General features: G+C 40.5%; 4 protein-coding genes across 4 annotated transcripts; 3 read left to right on the plus strand and 1 right to left on the minus strand.

Annotated features, from left to right (window-relative positions):
• Positions 1–1,525: 1,525 nt before the first annotated feature.
• Positions 1,526–1,783, minus strand: MONOS_8451 (uncharacterized protein; the record flags this gene model as incomplete). The annotated part of the gene is made up of 1 exon (XM_067878864.1): positions 1,526–1,783. The coding sequence occupies one exon, from the start codon at positions 1,781–1,783 to the stop codon at positions 1,526–1,528; it is 258 nt and encodes an 85-aa protein (XP_067721839.1).
• A 2,515-nt stretch (positions 1,784–4,298) lies between these two features.
• Positions 4,299–16,422, plus strand: MONOS_8452 (uncharacterized protein). Its single transcript, XM_067878865.1, has one exon. It carries the CDS (start codon positions 4,328–4,330, stop codon positions 15,647–15,649), a length of 11,322 nt encoding a protein of 3,773 aa, XP_067721840.1. The 5' UTR covers positions 4,299–4,327; the 3' UTR covers positions 15,650–16,422.
• A 2,402-nt stretch (positions 16,423–18,824) lies between these two features.
• MONOS_8453 (uncharacterized protein) lies at positions 18,825–19,832 on the plus strand (the record flags this gene model as incomplete). Its single annotated transcript, XM_067878866.1, has 2 exons — positions 18,825–19,230; positions 19,396–19,832. The coding sequence occupies 2 exons, from the start codon at positions 18,825–18,827 to the stop codon at positions 19,830–19,832; spliced, it is 843 nt and encodes a 280-aa protein (XP_067721841.1).
• A 170-nt stretch (positions 19,833–20,002) lies between these two features.
• Positions 20,003–22,069, plus strand: MONOS_8454 (uncharacterized protein; the record flags this gene model as incomplete). Its single annotated transcript, XM_067878867.1, has 1 exon — positions 20,003–22,069. The coding sequence occupies one exon, from the start codon at positions 20,003–20,005 to the stop codon at positions 22,067–22,069; it is 2,067 nt and encodes a 688-aa protein (XP_067721842.1).
• Between the last annotated feature and the right edge of the window lie 830 nt (positions 22,070–22,899).

Consider the following 22,899-nt stretch of genomic DNA (forward strand, 5'->3'; position numbering starts at 1 on the left):
CCCATGTTCCACCATCGAGTACGCCCTCACTGGCTTCATTTCCCTCCTCCAAGATGCCTCTCTCACCCTCCTCACCTCAACATTTGTTCCTCTTCAAACACTCACCTTCAGCTCGGCTGATACAAAAATCACCGGAATTAATTAACTTTTTCTGATTCTCATATAAATTCTTTCTTTTTCTAATTTTAAATATTTTTTATGTCATTGAAAAATCCTTGTGCTTTCATCTTCTTTTCACCAGAAGTTTATTTTTTTCAAAATCCTTCATCTGCTCAGATAAAAGTATTTCTTCGAAATTTCTTCATCAAGTTTCTCTTCTTCATCAAAAGAAAATAAAGATCTTTGCTTTAAGGAATCATCATTTTCTTCTCTTCATACAGCATTCCTTCAATCATAGCAGCAATCTCTTCAAAATTTTCAATTTCTTTCGCCTTTTCCATTTCACCTTTTTTGTCTGCTGTTGATGCCCCCCCCCCCCCCCCCCTTCCTCTTTGAATTGCCCTTCAAATGCTCCTTTTCCCACAAATCGCTTTCCTTCATTGGCTCGTCTTCTGCAACTTTTCAAATGCTCGTTGCGTTGTTAACTCTGAAGAAGTCCTTCCTCGCAATCATTCGTTCCAAATATCCCTGCTTATCCTGTTCTTTCTGTTTTCAGCTTGTGCTTCAGCTTCTGAATGAAAAAGGCAAAATAGAGCTATTTTTTTTTTTGCTGTGCTCCTGACACATGTCAAAAAATTCACTTCCATTTTCAGTTAATTTCAGCTGATGTTCCATCTGAGAATAAGCATTTCCTTTTGTGCTTCTGAATGGGCCGCTGAATACAAGGCTTCGAGAAGAGTTTGAGGAAAGTTGAGCAATCAGAAAATAATGAAATGTCTTTTTTATTCATCGAAGAAGGAGCCGAAGAAGAAGAATGCTAGAATGAAAAGGCAGACTTTGCCTCTATAACGCTTCATCACACGGATCTTGAATGAAAAATGAAAAGGAGAATGCTGCGACTGATCTTCAGTGACGAAGAAAAGTGAATGAAACAATTTTTGGTTCAATTTGGCGGAGCTGCTGAATTGAATGGCCTGAATGAATCAGAATGATGTTCTCATCCAGCAGGAAGTGAGAGGAATAGAACAAAAATGAAGCAGATGAAGTCGAGAAGAAGTTGATAAGGAGAAGAAGAAGAAGATAATGAAATGATTGGTGAATTATTTGGAAAAGAAGAAAATGAAATGGGAGAAGAAAAATGATTCGAGTTTTTCATCTGTTTTTGAGCTTTTTGAATGAAAGAAGGAAATTCTTCATTCAATTCATCCAGCTCTTCTTGTGTGATTTGCACTTCCTATTTAATCCACTTCGTAAATTATAATTATTTGTATTATTTTCGTTATTCTTATCATCTTTTGGTGAAATTAATAGAATTTCTTCTTCGTCTTCATCATCATCATCTTCTTTTTCATCTTCTTCTTTTTCATCTTCTTCTTTTTCATCTTCTTCATCTTTCTCTTTCTCATTGTCATTGCTATTGCTGTTGCTATTTGTTGAGGAAGACACATTCTCGACGAACGTCTTGTTCGCTTGCGCCCGTGCCATGGCTGGAGTCGTCTGGTCGGGCATTGGAATCGGCATTGGCATCAGCAGCAGCTACATCGGTAGCGATAGCGGTTGGCGTTGTCACAGATGGATTTCCAGCGCTGCTTGTCCAAGTGATCCAACGGCACTCCAGTTTCAGAGCAAGCAGCGTTCCCCTTCGCATGTTGCGCCATTCGGCCAATCCAATAGCCGTAGTCATTAACATCAACATTATTATCATCATCTTCTTCTTCTCTATCTACTTCTTTCTCCTACAAATCTCTTCCACTCAAACTAATTTTTCTTCCTTTCATTTTCATGCAAAATTCCTCAACTGCCCTCGGAATAATTTTTCTATTTCTCCGAAGTTTTTCAATTTCTTCATCATTTTCTCTTCTTTTTTCTTCATTTTCTTTGCAATTTTCTTTGTAATTTTCTTTCTTTCTTCTTTTCTTCCTCTTCTTCCTCTTCTTCTCTGCTCACACCCTCAGTTTTTGTTGCCTCTTTTGTGCAAATAAAACTTCAGCTTCTGCTTTCTCCTCGGCTTCCTCTCCCTTTTGCCCTTCTTCTTCTTCTTTTTCTTTCTTCCTTCCTTTCTTCCTTCCTTTTTTGTCATTCGTGTCTCTCTTTCTGTATGTCGATTGATTTCAGAATTTTGCTCTTTCTTTTCTTTGCTCAATAAAATTCATCATCTCATTCTGCTTTCAGTTATCTTCCTCTTCTTTCTCTTCCTTTCTCTTCACCTCTTCTTCATCCAAATCATCTTTGTCTTTTGTCCAACTGACAATTCCAACTTCCTCATCCATTTCCTCTGTAAACCCATCTATCATTTGCTCTTTCTTCTTTTGTTCTTCCTCTTCCACAATAATTTTCTTCAACTTTTTCTTCTTCATCTTCTTCTTCGTCTCCTTCTTCGTCTTCTTCTTCGTCTTCTTCTTCGTCTTCTTCTTCGGCTTCCTCTCCCTTTTGCACTTCTTCTTCTTCTTCCTCTTCTTCGCTTTTGCTGCCTTTGCTCCATTTTTCCTGAATTTATTTCATGTTTCTCGTCATTTCCATTTGGCGCTTTTGTTTTCGACCGAATTGCGGAATTATCGTTTGAAACAAAACACGTCCAATTTAATAAGAATAATATTTCTTTCATTTAAATAAAAGGGAATTGTTTGGAGAAAATGAAAAATTAGAAGGAAAAGATGATGATGATGACAAAGGCAAAGATAAGGAAGAAGAAGGTGAAGAAGAAGTTACAGTTGAAGAAGAAGAGGAGGAGGAGGAGCATGTTGATGATAATGAAACGATAATGTTGATAATAACGATATTAAAGTAAATAAGGATGAGGATGATGAAGATGATTGTAAAGTGTGTGATGAAGATTTGTTTGGTCAAATACCAAAACAAGAAGAGCAGCGCAGATGAAAGAAGAAAGCAATCGCAAATGGCTGTGGCCTCAAGGAATTGATGTGCAACTGCCAATGAGAAGCAACACGATGAAAAATGTTGTTTCTTTCTGTTTCCTTTTTCCTCTTCTCAGCGGCTCAATCACAAAAGGAAATGACTTTTATTCTCTATTGTTCTCAAAATTATCATTACCTTTGATACTTTTCCAACATTGCTGACGGAGATGATGAAGAAGGTTGTGCATGGAGGAAGATGACGGTGTTTGAGATGTGTTTGATGAAGAAGAATAAACACTTTTCCTTTCAATCATTCCTTTATCATTTTAGCGAATATGCATATGAATGGAAATGCATTTCCTCTTCCAAAACAATGTTGATGAACGATGATTCATAAAAGTTCGAAGGAATTGTTTCAATGGAATCTTTTCCATTCTTTTCTTTCGTAATCATCATGTTGTTTGTTCTTCTCCTCTTCAAAATTATTTCAATCAAAAAACAGCCTTCAATCTGATTCTGCCTCCTCATTTTCCCTTCTTCCTTTCTCCAAAAGAAATTCTTCCAGTATGTAGAAATCCATCAGACATTTCTCAAATAACTTCCACTGCCCAAAAATACGAATAAATATAAATAAATAAAAGTATTTTCATAAAAAGATTCGAATTAAACAGAGTTTGCAGCACACCAATCGCTCATTGCATTCCTTTTTGCAACCCCTTTGCCTCAACAAAAATATGTTCATTTTCACTCATTTCTCATTTTGGCCTTTTTCCCTTGAAGTGAAATTCCATCTCTATCTGTGAGAAAAACACATCAAAAACCCAACCCAAATGCTCATATAACCTTGTTCCATGCATCTCATCCCTTTTGCCAAAAGTGTCCATTTCAGCCAATCGAGGCAAAAACAATCATTTCTTTCAAAACATCGAAAATCTCTTCAAATAAAAATATCACAAAAATTCCACCAAAAGACACACATTTATATGTGATGCAGAACTGCAAAACTTTCAGCATTCACGCATCTTCCATTCATCTGTGAAATCAATCTTCACATCATTCATTTCTTTCCCTGTTGCCTTTTCTCATGAAAACACAGCCAACAAAATTATATGCTCCAAATCATATGTTGTTCCATCTCAGAGGCAGATATCGCTGGACGGAGAGCGACGGCTGAAATATCAGAACATCAACAAAAATGGATGAATCATTCTCTATTATTCATCGGATCATAAATAAATGTTGAAAAATATAAAAGAAAAATATTTATAACCATATAGCAATATGATATTCAACAAAAATTGAATGATATTTTTTTGTTGAAGTGCCCATATTAGTCTGCAATAGAAAAAAGAAAAGAAAGCAGTTGGAGAGGCATGGTTATGTTGCTATCAGGAATATTATATTGTGTGTGGATAATTTGTGTGGGGTGCGTGTGCAAGGGTGCTGCAAGTGATGGGGCAGGATTTGTTGAGGAATCAGCGAAAGAAGGAGAATTGGATTATTCTGAAGGCACATGGTCAGAGAAGGCTCAAAACAACAAAATTGGAGATGACATTTTATTTGACACACATGTTGAAGGAAAAGAAGGTGGAGTGAGAGAGACCTTGAAAGAGGAGAGAATGATAAAGAAATTCACAAAACAAAGGAATGGGGGAAGTGGAGAGATTGGGAAAGTTGAAAAATGGGGTTTTTGTGATGAGTGGAAAATGTGGGGAAAAGTGGGTGTGTGTGGTGGGAGTGGGGTTGAGGGAAGTGTTGTTGGGATCAATTCATCACTGAAACTGAATTCATTGGGATTGAGGGAAAGAGGTGGGGAGAGTGTGCTCAGGGCATCGGATGGAAGTTTTGTTGAGGTGAGCGGATGTGTGATTGGAGTTGAGAGAGAGACACCCCCCTTTGATTTGTGTGGGAGCTGTGGATTGTTCACCAACATTTCCCTCAGATCGTCTTCAACTTCGTCTTCAACCTCGACTGAACAGATATTTCCTCCACTTTTCTCTTCAAAAGCAGTGGATGGAGAGATTTCAGAGAAATGTCATGTTTGTGTTTATTCTTCTCATTTCTCATCTTTTTGTGTGTCTTCAGCCCCATTCTTCACATCGCACTTTGTATCCCTCTCTTATTTGACCTTCTTCAACATCTCCACAAATCCACAGAAAACAAGACAACTGGGTGAAGGGCTGGGTCAAAGAGTGTTTCTGATGATTGGGTGCACATTTTCATCAGTGTGGGATGTTTATGATGGGTTCATTGTCCCCTCACTGAACAGCCCCTTATCTTCATTGGCTGCCTCGAACACCTCGTTTGTCGGATGCTATCGCTCTCAGAATGTTGCAGTCAGCGGGAGCGAGGGGAATCCATCGAAACCAGGGAGACAGAAGATTACAGAAAATATGGAGAATTCATTTTCCTGGTGTGAATGGAATGGGTCAAAAACCACTGGAACAAGTATTTCTGTTTCAGATGGAATATCGAGTGGAGGGGCGATTTGCATGCATTACAAGGCATCGGGAACACTTTCAGTGAAATTTTGTTCGTTCAACGACTGCACTGCATATGCTTATGGTGGAGGGATTATGTGCGATTCAATCAATTCAGTCAAGATTGAGAACAACTCATTCAATGCATGTACCGCAAAACATTATTATGGAGGAGGAATATTTGCTGAATCAATTTCGTCATGTGTAAGGATCAGTGGTTGCGAGTTCCAGAAATGCAAAGCGAGTGGCTCAGGAGGAGGCCTTTATCTATATAATTTTAATGTTTCTGGATCTGACTGTATTGAAACAGAAAGTGGAAAAGGTGAGAGTGCTTGTGTGTTTGAATGTTTCTTCACATCATGCTCTCTGACAAACCAATATGGCGGAGGGATGTATTGCTATGGTGTTCCGGCTGCATTCAAAATGAGGAGCATTCAGTTCATTTCGTGCAATGCGACATCATATGGCGGAGGATTGTATTTTAATCCAAATCGATCAATACCTCCCAGCAACAACATTTATTTCTATTTCTTCTTCTTCAATGATTGCAGTTGCAACGCTTCCACTCCATATGGCTACGATGTGTATTTTTACGATGGAAACAATCTCTTCTCATCGAATAACCCATTCTATAAATCGTATACAACGAATACAAATGAGAAGAGAGTGTGCCGTTATTATAAATCTGGAAGTTGGTATTATCAGCATACAGAAAAGAAGGATTGGCTGAATGATGGAAAGTTATTATTTGTTGGAGAGAATGGAAATGATTCGAATGAATTGTGTGGAATGAATGAGACAAAGCCTTGTCAAACAATTGGGCATTGCATGAATAAATGCAATGATGTTGTTAGTTTCGGAATTTCAGTGCTAGGTGGGAAGCATGTGAGCGAAGGGACGACAATCAGTGTTGGGGAAAAGAAGATTTCAGTTGTTGGGAGAGGGAAGGCAGTGAGTGTGATTGGGACAAGTGCGCTTTCTTCGCCTGCAACTACTCTGTTCAGCATATCTACTGGTCAACTGGAGGTGGGGCATGTGGGGATCGACCACAACGCAACAAGAAGCCCATCGCCGAGTGTGTTTGTGGTGTCACTGGGGAGCGGGACTCTTTTGCTGGAGGATGTGGTGCTCAACTCTTCAACATCAGGAGGGAGTGTTATATCAGCATCTGTGTTTGAAGTGGCGCTGAAGCAATTGAAGACGATTGATGTGGAGATTGAAAATATAAAAATGAGTCAGCCACTATTTGCAGAACCATCATCAGCAGGATCTTCATCAGGAGAAAGTGTTTTGGCGAATGTGACAATTCGGAATGTGAATCGGATAGGAGGAGATGGAGTGGTTTTGGCAAAGAGTGTGAGGGGAGGGGAGACATTTGTGGTGTGGAACACAACAATGGAAGGGTTTGAGTGTGTGAATGGGAATGGAGGGGGGATAAAGGTTGAGTTGGAAGCGCCTTCAAGCAAAACTCGGATTGGAACATCAACATCGCACAGCGGAGGAACAACAAAATTCAACAAAACGAAGTGCAGTGGATATGGAGGAGGGGTGATGCTATGGCTAGCAGATAATTCATTTGATTTTGCGATATCATCAGTGAGTTTTGTTGGTTGCAGTGCAACATCGGGAGGGAAAGATGTGTTTGTGAATGGGAGCAGGTTGGTGAGTGGAACAATAACAACCACAAAGCTGAATTTCTCACAAAATGTTTCTATTTATGATGAGCTGATGGGATATGACCGGAATGAGGGAGAGATGGGAATATTCACATTGAATGTGTTTTTGGATGCATTTTCAGGAGCAGCACATGTGGGGAAAGCGGTGAATGGGAATGGAGGATATGACTGGTGGTTTTGTGGGTTTGGTTATTTTCCATGCAAAACGATCGCGTTTGCTTCACAGAACAGATTCAGTTCGTTAAAGAAGAATATTGCGTTGGATTCAGGGTTTGAGCTGGGAGAAGTTGTGTCGATGGCAGGGTCATATGAATGGGAGGTGTATTGTGGGATTAACAAGACGAATGTGAATGTGAGAGTGCCGAGTGGAATGACATCTTCGTGTTTGATAAATGTTGAGAGTGCAAGCTCCATTAAGAACATTGGGTTCCAAATTCCATTTTCGTTATCGAGTGCAACATCACTCATTGGTTTGACCAGCTCATCACTCACACTCACAGACTGCTCAGTTGCTCATTCATCAGAGAGCACATCGAGTGTAGCCTTTGGATACAGCATTGTGAATGCGCAGAGTGGGAGTCTGAAAATGGAACGATTTGTGATTGGTGGAGAACTTGTGTTTGGAGCTCATTCAGCGATTGAATTTTCTGAAGGAATGGCGAGTGTGATTTGTTCAGGATGCAATGTCAGTGGAGTCAAAAGGAATGAGGGAGATGGAGGATGGATGAAGGGGACAGTTGGAGGGAGTGGAACGTTGACAATTGATGGATGCAATGTGAATGGGTGCAGTTGTGTTGGTGGAAAAGGAGGAGGAATATATGTTGGATTGAAGGGAAATGGGAAAGCGGTTGTGAATGGGACGAGTGTGATTGATGGGAATAAGGCAGAGAATAATGGAGGGAGAGGAGGGAGAGGAGGAGGGATGTTTGTATTGATGGAGAGTGGAGGATGTGGATTGACAATTGGGCAGAATGTTGAGTTTTCGAAAGTGAATGGGAATGTGGCCTCATATGGGAAGGATGTGTTTGTTGATTGTGGGAGTGGAGTGTTTTTGGAGTCAAAAGTGAATACCAGTTCATTTGCATTTTTTGACACAAACACCATTCCATCAGATGTATTGAAACTGAGTGGGAGTGAAAATGGGAAAGAAAGTGGAGTGATTCCACTGCTTGTGTATTTGTGCACAATGGGAACAAAAGGGATTGTTGATGGGAGTGGAGGAAATGGGAAGGACCACAACCATTGTGGATTTGAGGCATTCAGGTGTTTGACAGTTGATTATTGTGCGAACTCAAGATTGAGTGAAAGTTCAAAAGAAATAGAAGTTGTTTCATCTTCGTCAATAACCAAGGAAATCACAGTACCATCATTTGGTGTGATAATTTCAGGCAGAATAACATCATCATCAGAAGGAGAGAGGATGGGAGTGAATGTGAGTGATGGAGGATCAGACACACAAGATTGGCTTGTTGGATGTTCGAGTTCACTGACAATGAGGAGACTTTCATTTGTTGTGAAAGGTCAGTTGAATCCAAGGAGAAGTGCATTCATTCATTCAACATCATCAACACTCAGTGTGACGAATTGTTCAGTCTCATTTGAGAGTGGGGCATTGACTGATGGAAAGATAGGATACAGCATCATTGACATGACAGGAGGGAATCTGATTGTTGATGGATTTGTGATGGAAAGTGGAGTGACACTGACAATGAATGGGAAATCACCAATAACGATGACAGGTGGAGTGAAAATGGAGATTTTGAATAGCAGAATGAGTGGAGTGGAAGTGGAAGTTGCAGGTGGAAATGGAGGAGGATGTTTGAATGTAGGGATGGGGGATAATGGGAATGTGAAAATTGAAGAAAGCAATTTTTCATCAAGATGCTCAGGTGGAAGTGGAATGAAAGGAGGGGGGATGATGATATCAGTTGGAAGCGGAGGAACATTGAGGGTGAAAGGAGTGAAATTATCGGGATGTGAAGTGCCATCAGAGGATGTTGAGAATGGAGGGAGAGGAATGGGAGGAGGGATGTTTGTTGAACTTGCCAATCAAATGGGAACATTTTCATTGGAGAGCATGGCATTTGAAGGATGTGAGGCATGGAAAGGGAAGAATTTGTTTGTGGAAGCGCAGGATTTATCTGCTGTCATCAACAGCACTTCAATTGGATTCAATCCAGTGATTGAAGTGAATGTTGCAGACTTGAATGAATTTTTTGGACGAGAAAGAGACAAGCCAGAGCTGATTGTTCCACTTGTTGTGTTTCTTCGAACATTTTCATCACCAGGATATGTGAGTGGGAGAAAACAAGGAAGTGAATTCAGGCTGTGTGGATATGAAGATTACCCATGCAGGACAATTGGGAATGTTGGAGAAGTTCAGTTTCCGAGTTCAAAGAGAGTGATCAGATTGACAAACACATTTTCATTTGATGAAGAAGCTCAGTTGAATGAACAGTCATATGAGATTGATTCGAGCAACAAAGACGTTGGAATAAAAATCGAGGCAACAGGAACAAAAACACAAGAAGCGTTGGTGATGAACAGTGTTTCATCAACATTGGCAGGGATACTGTTTGAATTGGGAGAATCGATTGGAGATCGATCATCATTTGTTCATTCGACAAGTGGCACATTGAAATTTGCTGATTGTGGGATAAAGATGGGAAATGGAGTGGATGCAGTGAGTTATGAGTTTGTGAGTGCAAGTGGAGGGACATTATCCATTTCAGGTTTTAGTATGACTCATGTGAAATTTGGAATGAATGCATTCATTGTTGTTGATGGAAATGGGGGTGCTTCGATTAGGGATTCGTTGCTTGAGAGTGTGGAAACAACAAATATGAAGGGATTGATTGAGTATTCATCGTCATCAAGTTCATTGTCGATCGGGAATGTGACAGCACAAGAATGTGTGATGGGAGGGAAAGGACTGATATGGGATGATAATGGAAAGAAGCTGGGGATGAGGAATTGCACGATTATGAAAATGAGCAGTTTGGAGGGAAATGGGAGTGTTGTGTGTGGAGAAGTTGGGGATGGATGTGCTGTTGAGGTGAATGAAGTTGTGATTGAAGGATGTGGAACATTGAAGGGATGTGGAGGAGGGATGGCAGTGATCTTGAAGGGAACAGGAGAAATGTGTTTGGGAAAGAGTGGAGTGGTGACATCGTTTGAGAAATGTTCAGCTGGTGGTGAGGAATCAGTTGGGGGATATGGGGGAGGAGTGAATTTGGATTTGAGTGACAATTGTGTGAATAATTTTTTACTTTCAACATTGACATTCAAAGAGAATGTTGCTGCTGAGGGAAGGGATTTGTTTATTTCGTGCAAGAAACTGAATGAAACAGTGACGAAGGAGAGGTTTGGATTTGAATACAAATATGAAAATGGAGAAGGAGAAGGAGAAGGAGAAGGTCAGGCAGTTGACATGAAAGGGATTGACAGAGACCATTTTGCAGAGAATGTTGATCTTGAGCTGTTTCTTGTTGAAATGAAGGGAATGGAGGTGTGTGTGTCGAAGGAGGGGTATGACACATTGGGATGTGGGAGCGATGGACATCCGTGTGAATCGATGTGGAGTGGAATAAGTCACATTGACAAAAGTGGGACAGAAGGAGAAAGGACAGTGAAAGTGAGGGATGAAGGGACAATTGAAGATGTTTATTCATTCACAGATGCACTTGTGATTGATGGATGTGTGAATGAAGGAGATGAAACCAAACACAAGCCCGTTCATTTTGAAGGGACAATCAAAGAGAATTCAGCATTTGCTTCATCTGTTATTTCATCAACAGTATCACTCAGCTTGTTATCATTGAAATTGCAGATTCCAAGTCAATTTGAGCCAAATATGAATACACTGATCTCATCGAGTGGGGTTCTTCAACTCGAAAGCTGCATGTTTGAGATCCGATCATCAACAGATATTGTTCAATACTCATTAATATCCACAACAAGTGGAAGTTGCACATTGAAGGGATGCAGTTTAAAAGGGTCTTCATTCGCCAAATCACCATTGTTATTAGCTTCTTCTGTTTTGCTTGAAAACAGCAACTTTTCAAACATTGAGAATACTGGAAGCGGTGAAGGAGGTGTTGCAAGAGTGACATTAAAAAATGACGAAAATTTGATCATTAATTCAACAAATGCATCATTTTGCTCACTTTCATCAGGCAACGGAAAAGGAGGATTTCTTTATTTGGATTGCCAAAATTGTTTGAATGAGAGGCCATTTGTTTTTGATGCTGACGTAACTTTTAAGAATAACAATGCAGCCATTGGAAAGAATGTGTTCGTTTTGGGAAAGGATTTTAATTCTTCTGTGACAAATGACTCATTCAACTTCGATTATTCCTCAATGATAAATGATAAAACTCTGTTTGTTGGAAGTGATGATTTTCATCATGAAAAGGATTTATTCATGTTCCTCATTCCATACAGCTCATTTGAGATATTTATCTCATCGAGTGGATTTGATGTGGCACGTTGCGGAAGCGAGGAAGAGCCATGCTTCACAATGTGGAAAGGGATGGAAAACATGAAAGATGAAGAAGGAAATAAAACCATTCAAATTGAAGGATCAACTGTTATTCGAGATTCATTCAACATGTCCAATTATCTGATAAAAAAGGATGCTAAGATGGGAGAAGAGAATGTGAAAGCCAAATTGAATTTTGAAAAGGCAGTTGGAAGTCAACTGGAATATTTCATGGTGAATAATATTCATTTTGAATTGACAAATATCCAACTCCAACTATCATCTGGATTTGACAACTCAGCCAAAACAATTATTTCAAACAGAGCTGACGAGTTGGTGATAAGTGGATGTGCATTCCATTCAGCAGCAGGAGTGAACAATGGATTTGATTGTGTATTTGTGGATGCGATCGGAGGCAGTGTGGAAGTGAATGATTTGTCAATGGAATCGTGCAATGTTGGAAACAGTATTTTTGTCATTCACGATGCTGGAATTACTTGCCATTTTGTGAATGTTCAAGTGGAATCGTTGAATGAAAGCAGAGAATGTCTTCTTCTGATCAATGGAACTGAATTAACAACAAAGTTAAATGAAGAATATGTAAATATCGAGATTGATAATTCGTCATTTTCAGGAGTGAAGAGAAGTGACAATGGAGCAAGCATTTTGGAATCAAAGAGTGAGAATAAGATTTGTTTGGTTGTGAATTCGAGCAACATCACAGAAGACAAAGCAGAAATGAGTGAAAAAGGAGGGGCGATATTCTTCACATTGGGTGCATCTGGATCAATGAAGACGATTGACTCAAATATTTGCTATTGCAGCTGCAGTATTTGTTCAGGGAAAGGAGGAGGGGTGTATCTGGCAACAAAGGAAAGAGGAGAATTGAAATTCACATTTGTGGGGATGAAGTTCAATTCAAACACAGCAAGAGTGGGGAATGACATTTTCATTGAATGTTTCAACATCACATCTCAGATCAATGAAAGTCAATTTCAGTTTGATCTTCGAGAGAATCATTACTCACGAATTAATGCAATATTTGGAAGAGATGAATGCATTTACACATATGACATTAATCTGATTGGATTTGTGACTATCCATCAGAGTGACACAATTGTTGTGAGCAGTGCGGTTGGATCGAATGACAGACAATGTGGAACAAACACACTTCCTTGTGATTCAATTGAACGGGGTCTGATTCACTTGACATCGGAGCTGATAAGTCAAATACTCATTGTTGAAGAGAGTGTGATTGGAGAAGAAATAAATCTGAAGGAAATGAGTCTGAATTCGAAGAGCAGAGATTTTTGTGAAGTTGAAGTGAAATCTGGGATTGAAAAAACAAAGGATTCTTTGGTTTCAACAAGAGAAACAGTCTCATTGGTGAGAGTGAATTTTGTATTTGATTCGTATTTCATCTCTTCACATGAATCACTGATATCACCAGAGAGAGGTATTCTTGAAGTGATGAATTGCTCTTTTTCATCAAAACAATCAGTGGAAGGTGAAAATGCTGAATTTGCAAATATACCATTTCACATTATAAACATGAAAAAAGGAGAATTACAACTTGATGGATGCTCAATATCAAATCTCATTCTTCATAAATCTTCAATATATCTATCATCATCACTTCCATCAGTGATTTATTTGTTTGAGATATTCAATTCAACAATAAAAACATCTCTGATAGATATTAATGAATGTGGACAATTAAACATGGAAAAGTTTCATTCAGAAAATATCACAGTTGAGGGAAATGAAGAATCATTGATATCTTGCTTGTCAATGAAAACGACAATTCAATTTTCAAATTGCACAATTGGTGGGGTCAGTTCAAACACCGCAAAAGGAAAATTGATGAAATTGGAGAATTGCACAGATGTGAAAATGGACAGTTGCGTTTTTGATGGGAGTTCAAAGAAAAGAAATGAGAAGAATTTGAATGAAGGGGAAGAGATGTGCAGATGGTCAGGATCTCTTGTGGATGTTGTGAAGAGTTTTGTGGTGATGAAAGACACAACAATCTGGAATTCACCAGAAGGTGGAATCACTATGGGTGGAGGAAATGTGAATATTGAGATGGGGTTATTTGAGAACAACAATCCTTTCATTGAAAAATATCCATCATTGAGAAGAAACATCATCTGTTCAGATTCAGGAACATTGAATGTGATGAGTTTGAAAGGAGGAGATGGATGGAAGGATAACACGTCTTTTTGGATGTTGAATGAAGGGTGCAGTTTTGAGGGGATTGTTTCTGAGAGAGATTCATCATTCTTCATTCCTATTCTGGAGAGTGTGGAAGCAAAAGAAGAGGAAAATAGAATGAAGCTGATATTCAAAGGAATGCTTCTTGTTCCATGCAATCTGTCATTTTCAGTTGTGAAGAAGAAGGGAGAAGAGAAAGAGATTGAAAAACATGATTTTGATTCAAATGGATTCTTATCGGAAAGAGAAGCAGAAGGAAGTGTTGGAAAGGATCTAATCAGCAATTGTGGAGATGAAATCGAAGTGAGCGTGCATATTTTGTTTGGAAAAGCAGAATCTCCATCATCAACTCGGTCATTCATTCTGAAGAATGCAAGCGAAGCAAAGACAAATGGAGATGAAAGAATTGTTGAAGGAGGAAAAGAGGGGAAATCTTATTGGATTATCATTGTTGTTGTGTTGATTGTGATATTATTGGTTGTTCTGATTGTATCTATTGTTGCGACCATCCGCTGGAGAAAAGCAAAGAAAGAGAACAAAGATTTGAGAGAGATTGTGAATGATAACATCAGAAAGGATCCGAAGGCGTTTGAGATGGTGACGATGGAGATGTCACCAGAGGCGCAGCGGAGGAGAGAAGAGAAGGAGAATGAAGAGAATGCAAAGAAGAGGGTGTTTGTGAAAACAATGGTGCATTCGGAGTCAGAAGAGTGTTTGCTGAGTGAGAGTGGATCGACAGAATATATTCTTGGAAAGGATTCAGATGAGATTCCTGATTGGGCATTGGAGGAAGTGGATGAGAAGGAGATGGAGGAAGAAGAGATAAGGAAGAGATCACTATCACCATCTATTTCATCCACAGGCACAGAAACCACATTTGTGCAAATTGAAGATGTGAGTCCAACAACCTCATCGATGTCGAATCTGGTGGATGCAATTGCCTGTTCAACTCCACATGAGAAGCTGATTGTGGATCTGAGGGATTCGCTGTTCATGCTGTTGCATGGGCTGAACAAGACAAAGGAGATGGCGATAGGCACATTGAAGGAAAGAGAGCAGACAGCAGCAGAAGTGCTGCTGCTGGTGGCGAATCTGGCGCTCCACTCGTTTGACGAGATGGAAGTTCAGCTTTCGTCTCTGGAGAATCTGAGTCCGCACATTGTTCTGTTTTCGGAGCACATGGTGATCTGCATTGCACTCCACTCGGACTGTTCGTCAGATGATGACTCAGATTCTTCATCCACCTCTTCATCAACTGTTGTAACATCTGAAAGTGATGATGATGATGATGATGATAGTGACTCTCTTCCCTCATCAGCATTTGAGGATGAGCCCGACAACTGGAATGAGTGTTTGAGATGGAAGGCGCCAGAGCTGCAGATGAAGAGGAAGATGGGAGCAACGAAGGAGTCGGTTGTGTTTTCGATGGGGATGATGCTGTGGGAGATTCTGAGTTTGCAGATTCCGTTTGGGGAGTATTCAGCAGAGGTGGCAGGATGGAAGATAAAAGAAGGGGAGCTGCCGAGCATGTATTTGGTTGAGGGATCGTCATTGGGAGGGATTGTGCGCTGTTGCACATCGCGGGATGCAGCAGAGCGGATGGGTTTGGCAGATCTGAAGCGAGAGTTCGTTCGACACATTCCTGCAGGAGCCATGATAATGACGATTTCGGATGCGATTATCGAGGAAGGGGGAACATATGATGATGATGATGATGATGATGATGATGATGATGGATATGAAGAGGGAAACATGGTGATGCAGAGAGCTTGCGAAGTGGAGAAAGTGATGAAGGAAGAGGGAAAGGAAGATACTGGGGAAGAAGTGGATCACAATGAAAAATAGCATTCACTCAATTTAACTAATTTGCTGTTTTATTTTTTGACAAAGTGTTTTGTTAGACTTTTTTTTAAATGTGTTGAAATTGGCAATTGTTTAATTTTTATTTCAGATTAATGCTCAGTATTTGAAATGATTATGTAATAATATGAAATTTTTGATTTTTTGTTGGACATTTATTTTTTGTCTGTCTGTCTGTCTGTCTGTTGATATTTAACGATTCAACAAGAATTGATATCCAGTGACAATTTTTGTTTTGATGAATGGAGAAAGTCTCATTTTTGGAGTGTTTGAAATGTGAATGATCACATTTTGTTCGGTTTGTTTGAGATTTGTGCAAACAGAGCAGATTTTGTTTTTAAAGAGTGATTGATAAATCCAGTTTATTTTTTTCTTTTTTTTAATAATCACTTAGAATGTATTTTTGTGATTTTGATATTTCAATTTCAAATCCTTGTTGAAAGCCAAATCTTATTTGTTGAATATTTTTATATCTATTTATGTGTATGTATTTATCCTTTTTTGTATGTTTTTATTTTTGGCTCAATCATCGCTTTATGGAGATATTTGTATGTATTTTTCAAACATATTTTTTTTTTTTTGCTTGTTTCCTTCACAATAATGTTTATTTTTTTGGCAATCTGTTTTCGCTGCTTGCTTTAATCAAATGAAGCACAAATCAATCATCGTTCATTGCATTCATTTCAAATGAATATGATTATTTATTTGTCCATATTCCTTTTGTTTGCATGGAATAAAAAATATGAAGAAAAAGAAAAGATATTTTTTTTTTTTTTTTTTTTTTTTTTTTTGAAAAAGATATTGTTATTGTTTCCTCCTATTCGTACACATCACAAATTGGTTTTTCGATGCTGATGATAAATATCCATCTCGTTTGGAAATAAAATGAACTTCTCAGGCGTTCCATCTTTCTCTTTCAAGCAATAATTCCTCTTCATTCTGGTTTCAGCTTTTGTAATGTGCTTGCAAAATCATTCAACATCCTTTCATATCATTGCATCATTTCTCCTCATCTCCATGTTATTCATTCGCCTCTATCTTTCATCAAATCGTGCATTGCAAAAAAGAAAAGAAGAGAAGAAGAAAAAAAATGAAAAGTACAAAATGATCTCTTCACTGTTCAAAAGGGCTGCTGCAGATTCGAAGAACCAATCAAATTCAGATGGACTGTCTCAAGAATAATTTGCCCGTCATCCATCTTTGTCTCATTCATCAACACCTCATCAGCCGCACTTTCCATGGAGACATCGCAGCTGGATGCCATTGTTCCAGACAATTGAACAAGCAGTTTCTTTCATTGATGGATCTGATAGCCATCGCAGAGTATTCTGTTTGGAGCTCCCTCACACAACCACATGGGCTGTAATAAGTTGGCTTCATTATTCAAGATCACCACGCCTGCATTCCATCTGTCTTTCGTTTGTTCATGATCTCCTTCATTTTCAGAAGATGGAGTTCATCGTGAGGATGTGAAATTGAGTGCGCCTGTGTAAACAGTCGAGGATGGCACAAAAGGCAGATTCACTTTCTTATTGAAAGATATGAAAAGGCATTGACTCCAACTATTGTGGAAGTCGTGAAGAAGAATGAAGACCCCACAATCCGTAATACAATTTGAATAACTTTGTGAGCAATAAAAAACATTTTTGTGTTTGTTGAATTCGAAGGAACTTGTCATTGATGTTTGAGAGAGCGACATTGTTGGTGCTTTTTAAGAGGAAAATGACTGAATAGCAGCGGATTATGAGAGTTTCCTTGTTTTGTAACCAGTCAAAAAGGAGTGGATGTTTAAATGAAGACCATCTGGTGATGTGGAAGAGAAAGAAAAGGAAGGATAAAAAGTGAAAGGATGACAAAAAATAATTCTTTTTTGCAGAAAAGTCTGAGTGCATCAGAAAGAGAAGATGATTTTTTTATGTGCTTCATCTTCGCACACACACGTGGAAAGGATGGCAGGAGAGTTCGAGTTGATGTTGAAGTTGAACAGGTGGAGACTGATATTTTACGAGATTTGTGAAGCATGTGTGAGAGTTTGTGAAGTGGAAATAGATTCAAGTGTTAACCAGAAGGAATAGTAATATAAGTATTTTCTACAAACTTTGCTCAAGGCTCTTTGAAACAATCTGGAATTTATTTTTCAATCTTTTTCTGTGAAATGGCAGTTTGTCACATTCAACAATGGAGTCTTCAATTGTTCTGCATTTAAGATGCTTTCTGATAACGAAATTGAATTTCTTCCACTTTTGATAAATGATGAAATCGAGGATGTTTCAATTGTTTTTCTTTCTGAGTCAAAACATTGTAAATGGTAATGAAAGTTCAGATGAAGCACTTTTAAAAGATGGAAGGTGTCGAATCGGTGTCAATTAAAAAGAAAAATGGCAAAGATTCGCAATAGAGCGAATATACGAACGCAAGAAGCAAATTTGTTCCTCGATAATGAGTATTGATAATAAAGTGAAGGTGGTTTTGGATCAAACTTCACCAATACTCACTTTTTCTGGAACATCATTATCCACAGTCGGAATGGAATCGACTTTCGGAAATAGCAAATGGGCATAGGAGCAGAGAGGGAGAAAGGAGAGAGAGTTTAGAGAGAAGAGAGATCCGTGCTTTGCAGCATGACAGAGAAAGAGGAGAGATTGTCAGGCTCCAGCGAAATGACTATACAACAAAAAACCGCAGCTCATTGCGATATGAAATTTAAGACGGAAGTGCCTTAACAGAACGAGAATATCAGAAATGCGGTGACCGTGTTCGATCGTGAGAAGATAATTGAACAAGAATCATCGAGAGATCACGAGATTGAAATATGAAAAGAGATGACAGAAGAAGACCCCGCATATCCCAGAGTGATGGGACAGATGAACGAGATGAGGAACAAGAAGGAGAAAGAGAATGGAGCCTGAAGAGCTTCTGGGACTGTTATTGAGTCCCCAATTGTGAGCGCCCTGGAGGTGACCTCAAAGACAGCTCTTGTATAAATTCTCGAATGAGAAGAGAATGCACAAATGCAGTGTGGCCACAAGACTCCAGAAGTGAAGTGGAGCATAGCGATCGGATAACCGAAGGAATCACTGCCTGGGAGACTAGTGAACAGGCTGAGCGAGTGGAAGAAGATTGAGGGAGACAAACTAGTGAACCGTGGTATAAGAGTTCGATGGAAAAGTTCCCAGTCCCCAATCATACTCGAGGAGAGAAGACACAGACAGGAGTTAAGGGGGACGATGAAAATGAAGAACAATTATTTATCCCTCTTGGAGGAGGAATTGAAGGACGGAGTGGTGAAGCCCGTGCAGGAGTCGGAGGTGAAGTGGTTCAACCCGACATTCATGGTGCGAAAGAAGAACGGGAAGTGGAGAAAGATCTTGGACTGCAGAGTTCTAAACGAGGAAGTGTAGGGAAAACACTTCAAGATGGATTTCCAGGAAACAGTGGTGGAACTCCTGGAGGAGAACGACTGGATGACAATACTGGACATATCGAGTGCATACCAGCATGTAAAGGAGGACGAGCAATTCAGTCCCTATCTGTGTTTCAGCTTTCAAAGTCAATGCTACGCTCACGTGTGGATGCCATTTGGAGCGAAAGATGCGCTTAGAATATTGACAAAAATAATGGGACGGGAGGCGTCATATATCAGAGAAAAGTGGAAAGCGAAGCTAGTAATTTATCTGGACGACATTCTCCTCATGCACCCAGACAGTGAAGTTTTGAGATCGATCTCACAGGAGATTGCCCAGTTCCTGAGGAGTCTGGGGTGGATACTATCGGAAGAGAAACTGAACTTGGAACCCACAAGGAGCGTGGAGTTTCTGGAATGGCTGTGGAACTCGGAGAAGATGGAAGTGACGCTCCAAGAGAGGAAGAGAGTGTTGCTGCAAGAGGATGTGCGAATGTGGATAACACTGGCAAAGAAGAGAAAGAGACAGAAGACGAGAGACTTAGCAGCACTCCTCGGGAAGCTGAATTTTGTGAGACTGCAACACCCGCCAGCGATCTTGTGGATGACGAGGATGCAATATGTGCTGAGGCAGGCGATAGCCCGCGGAGGCTGGAAGGGATTCGTGATAGTCAACCCAATGATACTGGGAGAATTAACACACTGGAGAAAGATCCCACAATCAACAGACCGAGGTGTCTGAAGAGAAGGAACAGACCAGCATAACAAACAACGGACTCGTCAAAGCTGTGATGGGGTTCTATGTAAACAGTTCCGATGGGGAACAAAGACGAGAAGATATATGTCCACGGAAGTTGGACACCCCGGGAGAGCATGCAAGCAGTCAACGAGAAGGAGTCCAGAGCAGTGTTGAGGACTTTTGAAAGGAAAGGAGCATGGCTGCAACAACAGAAGATAGATCATATTCGTCTGAAGACATACAATATGTCCACGAGATGGACAATCCAGAAGAAGAGAGGAGCGCTATCACTCATTCCAACACTGAGAGCACTGGAGAAGAAACTGAACAGCCTGGACATGACTATACAGACGGAACACCTCCCGGGAGAGCAGAACACGGAAGCAGATGCACTCAGCCGGATGGCGAAAAAGCCGGACTATGCACTGAGGGTGGAGAAAGTCGCAGAGATATTTCAGACAATCGCACCGAGAATACTAGATACCATTTTAGAACAGATTGTGCCGGTGCCCTGCGGAAGTACTTGGAGACTATCCTCCGTGAGAAGGAAGAAAGAGAGAGGAACTCCAGAAGACGACATAGTGCTAGTCCACCCGTTCCTGAGAAACATTGGACGAGTGATGAAAGAGAAGATGAACGAAGCTCAGAGGGATCTGACGATTCTGATTCTGCAATCCTGGTGGAGGCAGACCTGGACCCTGCAACTGCAGCCTGGGCATTCGATAAAGACCCTGGGGACCTTTCAGGAGTGCATGATACTGGGAGCGAAGATGAGAAGGGAAGGCTGGAAATTACCCCCAGGAGAGGTGATATGCGTCGCACTGGAGAAGAAAATATCAAAGGAAGAGACCTCTTCCTAACATGTGGAGAACACGTTGGAGCAAGAGATATAGCAGCAGCAACACTTGGAAATCAAAAGAGCGAAAGAGATACGTGGAGAGTACTGCGAAGATTTAAACAATTCTTGGATAGAGAGAGCATGGATGACATTGACACCCTCGCATCCAGAGATGCCAAATGGATTATGGAAGAGTTCACTGAAACACTCTCGAATACTGACCTGTCAAGTGGAGTGATTTGTCAGACAGTTCGGAAAGTACTGGATTCCATTAACCTATTCAGAGAGACGAATATTGATGTGAAAGACATAGAGATATTTCTAAAAACCTATGTGGGGGAGAAACCAAGAAGAGGCAAACGATACAAATCGACGTGGGACTTGACAATCATCACGAAATGGGCTGAAGCCACTCACGATATGAAAGACCCACAGACCCTCCAGAGGAGAGCCCTCATTCTCACTATGATCTTTGGTGCCCTAAGGCCAGCAGAGCTGGAAAGAATGAGAAGAGAGACAACAACATTTAAAGATAACTCTATCCAAACACAGGTACGAACCAAGACGTCGGGAGGTGAGATTATCAAAGTTATAATACGGAAACACCCCAACCCACGTATCGATGCAGTTGAGGCTCTCCAACACTGGATGGACTATACGAAGACGACCTTTAAGAGCGAACATGTGTGGTTCGACATAGAAGGGAGAAGACCCGCTAACCCACAGAAGATCAAAGAAGAACTAACGGCAACTTTGAGAGAGAACGAAATACCCGAAACTCTCACAGCGTTCTCGATTGGACATGCAGCGATAACACACTTAGCCAGACAACAAGATGCAGATTGGAAAGCAATCAATGCGTATGCGAGATGGGATCTCGGTTCAAGAGTGGCACAGGAATATGAAACCGTGTTACCGGTTCAAGACACAAAATGGATTCTGGAGACAATCGGTGGCCCAGTACCCCTGGCAGAGAAGGGAGGAAAGTCGGAGAAGGACAGCAAAGGAAAAGAAATTTCAAATGAGAATACAGAATCTGAAACTAAGGAGTTACCTGAAGAAACATCACAATCCGGGGGAGAAGCGGAGACGAGCGAGAGAAAGAATTCGAAGAGACAAGGGCCGACTCGAGAGAAGAGTTCGCATCATGAGAACGATATAGCACAACTCCCCAAGGGTGATGAGACACCCTCCATAATTCCCCGCTGCATTATGGAGCTTACGGAGGGTAGACAAACTGCCTTGCAGAAGAAGCTCGAAACCGATCGGGGAAAACGCGGAGAGAGAAGCATAGGACAAATTGTCATGCCCGCTCGAGTACAGAAGACCCGATCGAGAACCCCCCGAAAACATTCCAAGAGAGGGAGGGAGAAGAGACAGGGGCCGCACTTTCATCCGCAGGCTCTCTGTTCATCCAACGCATGATATTGTGCAAGGCAGGAAGGTTTAAGATCAGAAGAGAAAAAAGAGTGAGGGATTTCAGAACTCACTATTGAGGAGCAAACCTGCTCCTTGCGTTCATAGATTCGCTTTATTGCGAATTGATAGAACGCAGTGAGACAGGATTTGCTCCGAAATAATACGAACGCGGATGGAGAGACTCAGAGCGGCTGGGTGCGAAAGAGAGAGAAACATATTAGGAGGAATATGACGAGGAAAAGGGAGAGATAGCAGAGGAGATGGGAAAAGAATAACCGCCCAGAATGATCTAATACACCTAAACCTGTATTGAGAAACAGGGAAGGAATTAAAAGTTTTAAGAAAAATCCAACTCCTTTAATTGGTGTCGAACAAATTCAAGGAGAAGAATCAGAATGACCCACACAGTGCATAATGGGTGGATTAGCTCTGCTGGATCAGCAGAAGAGCGGGAGGCAGAGCATTGTACACGCAGTTTTCTTTTTTACGCCTCGCGGAAGCGAGAGTTGTTTTTCTTTCTGCTCCGTTTTTTGCTTTTGCCTCACCGAATTCCTGCACGACTTGCAGGAGACGGCTCCGAGTGGCAATGTCCCCGCCCTCTGGTCTTCGTGACCATGGAAAAAAAAAAAAGGTGAAGTCGGTGGTGAAGTGAAGCGGACAATGTATAATACCCTTTTCATTGTTAAAAATGTTATTGTCTATATTTTTATCTATCTCTTTTTCCACGTCATTTTGTGATGGCGAAGTTTTCACTCAAACCTCCCATTCTTTAGATCAATACTCATTATCTCGGAGCAAACCTTTTTCTCTGCGTTCTGTCAAAAAAGTGTTTGTTA

Source organism: Monocercomonoides exilis, assembly GCF_001643675.1.
Source record: "Monocercomonoides exilis strain PA203 chromosome Unknown scaffold45-810774, whole genome shotgun sequence".
NCBI classification, from domain to species: Eukaryota; Preaxostyla; order Oxymonadida; family Polymastigidae; genus Monocercomonoides; species Monocercomonoides exilis.

Excerpts from the sequence above, each read along its gene's own strand:
- MONOS_8452 (XM_067878865.1), top strand. The coding sequence starts at position 4,328 with ATGGTTATGTTGCTATCAGGAATATTATATTGTGTGTGGATAATTTGT.